Source organism: Rhinopithecus bieti, unplaced genomic scaffold (genome assembly GCF_001698545.2).
Source record: "Rhinopithecus bieti isolate Rb0 unplaced genomic scaffold, ASM169854v2 scaffold_33940, whole genome shotgun sequence".
Taxonomy (NCBI): Eukaryota; Metazoa; Chordata; class Mammalia; order Primates; family Cercopithecidae; genus Rhinopithecus; species Rhinopithecus bieti.
The window spans coordinates 211459-213410 of record NW_016814565.1 but is presented as its reverse complement, the minus strand read 5'-3'; the positions used below and the strand labels follow the sequence as shown (position 1 = coordinate 213410).

Sequence of the window (1952 nt, the reverse complement as noted above, 5' to 3'; positions counted from 1 at the left end):
AAAAAAAAAAAAAAAAAAAACCCCAAAAGATAATTGTTAATTGTAGCTAGTTTGTTTCCTATTTCAATATCCACCCCCCCTTTTTTTTTTCCTGTGTTTTCATGCTCCATATATTCAGGTAAATGACCTCCGAAAAGAATTAGAAAGTCGAGCTCTTAGTTCCAAAGGATTAAAATCCCAGTTGATAGCCCGACTGACAAAACAGCTTAAAGTAGAGGAACAAAAAGAAGAACAGAAGGAGTTAGAGAAATCTGAAAAAGAAGAGGATGAGGAGGATGATAGGAAATCTGAAGATGATAAAGAGGTATGTACTCAATCTATTATTATACTCTATGGTATTAATATTCATGTATAGGGTGTTCTTGGAATACGTGAGTTAAGATTATGTGTGTGTATGCTTTTATTTATTTATTTTGGCTTTTTTTTTTGAGACTGAGTCTTGTTCTGTTTCCCAGGGCTAGAATGCCGTGGAGTGATCTCTGCTCACTGCAACTTCCACATCCCAAGTTCAAGCTATTCTGCCTCAACCTCCCCAGTAGCTGAGATTACAGGTGCCTGACCCTGTGCCCGGCTAATTTTTTGTATTTTTGGTAGAGACAGGGTTTCACCATGTTGGCCAGGTTAGTCTCAAACTCCTGACCTTGTGATTCGCCTGCCTCTGCCTCCCAAAGTACTGGGATTACACGCGTGAACCCCTGCGCCCAGCTGTTTATTTTCCGAGACGGGGTTTCGCTCTTGTTGCCCAGAAGGAAGTGCAATGGCACGATCTTGACTCACCACAACCTCCACTTCCTGGGTTCAAGCAATTCTCCTGCCTCAGCCTCCCGAGTAGCTGGGATTACAGGCATGCGCCGCCACGCCTGGCTAATTTTGCATTTTTAGTAGAGATGGTGTTTTTCCGTGTTGGTCAGGCTGTTCTCAAACTCTTGACCTCAGGTGATCCGCCTCTCTCAGCCTCTCAGAGTGCTGAGGTTACAGGCATGAGCCACCATGCCCGGCCGTGTGTATGTTTTTATTAAGGTGCAATTTACTTATAATAAAATTCAACTTTTTTTGTGAATAGTTCTGTGAGTTTTTACAAGTGCATATAGTTATATAACCACCACCAACACCACAATGAAGATACAAAACATTTCTAGGTAAATGGCTCAGAAATTGAGTTCTAGTGAAGTGCTTATTCCAGAATCTGTCTGCTTCTAAAACAGTATGTTTGATTGAATCAAACCTCGAGACTCAGACTATTTATTCAAGCTATTCTATGCTTCCATTTTTTGTCCAGTAGAATAACTCCTGGATGCATAAGCCTGTTGTTTTCTGAATTTGAAATATAGGGATCTCAGAAGTGTGTTTTAGCACCAGTAATTGGATAAGCCATATAATCAGTTTCTAAATCTTATACATTATAAAGTACACATCATTATTTATGAAGAATTCCTTCCAGAAATATTTACTCTAAATCTGATTGTGATTTAGTGGTCCTCTCACCTAAGCCTGGGTGACAGAGCAAGACCCTCTGAGAAAACAGATAAATCTAGAATGTGAAATTTTCTTTTTTAATTTTAATTTTATTATTTTTTTTTAGAATGTGAAAAATTCTCAGCTCTCCTAAACTTTTCCAAAAAATGGTTCATATAATGAAAGATAAAATAAAGAAATGGCTAAAGGGATCTTTTAGATTAAAAGAGGCTAATGAGACATAACAACCAAATAACTAAGTGAAATCTGACTAGATCCTGGATAGGTGAAAATAAAAGTCATAGAGAGTATTTTTGGGACAGTTGGAGAAATTTGATTATGGATATGGATGTGACATTAGATAATATTAAAGCAGTGTTAAATTTCTTGAATGTTATAATGGTTTTGTAATTTTGTAGGATAATTACCTTGTTCTTAGGTGATGCATGGACTCGTGATTTCTTTTTTTTATGTATTTATTTTATTTTTTAATTTTT

The 1952-nt window shown here is 36.9% G+C and overlaps 1 protein-coding gene across 10 annotated transcripts in view; it reads left to right on the top strand.

The window, feature by feature from the left end:
* CCAR1 (cell division cycle and apoptosis regulator 1) overlaps positions 1-1952 on the top strand; it is a 75984-nt gene that overhangs the window by 47816 nt on the left and 26216 nt on the right. For all 10 annotated transcript variants that reach the window (XM_017851451.1, XM_017851452.1, XM_017851450.1 and 7 more), the window contains one exon: positions 119-304. In XM_017851451.1, coding sequence (XP_017706940.1) covers positions 119-304 — 186 coding nt within the window. The remainder of the gene's footprint in view (positions 1-118; positions 305-1952) is intronic.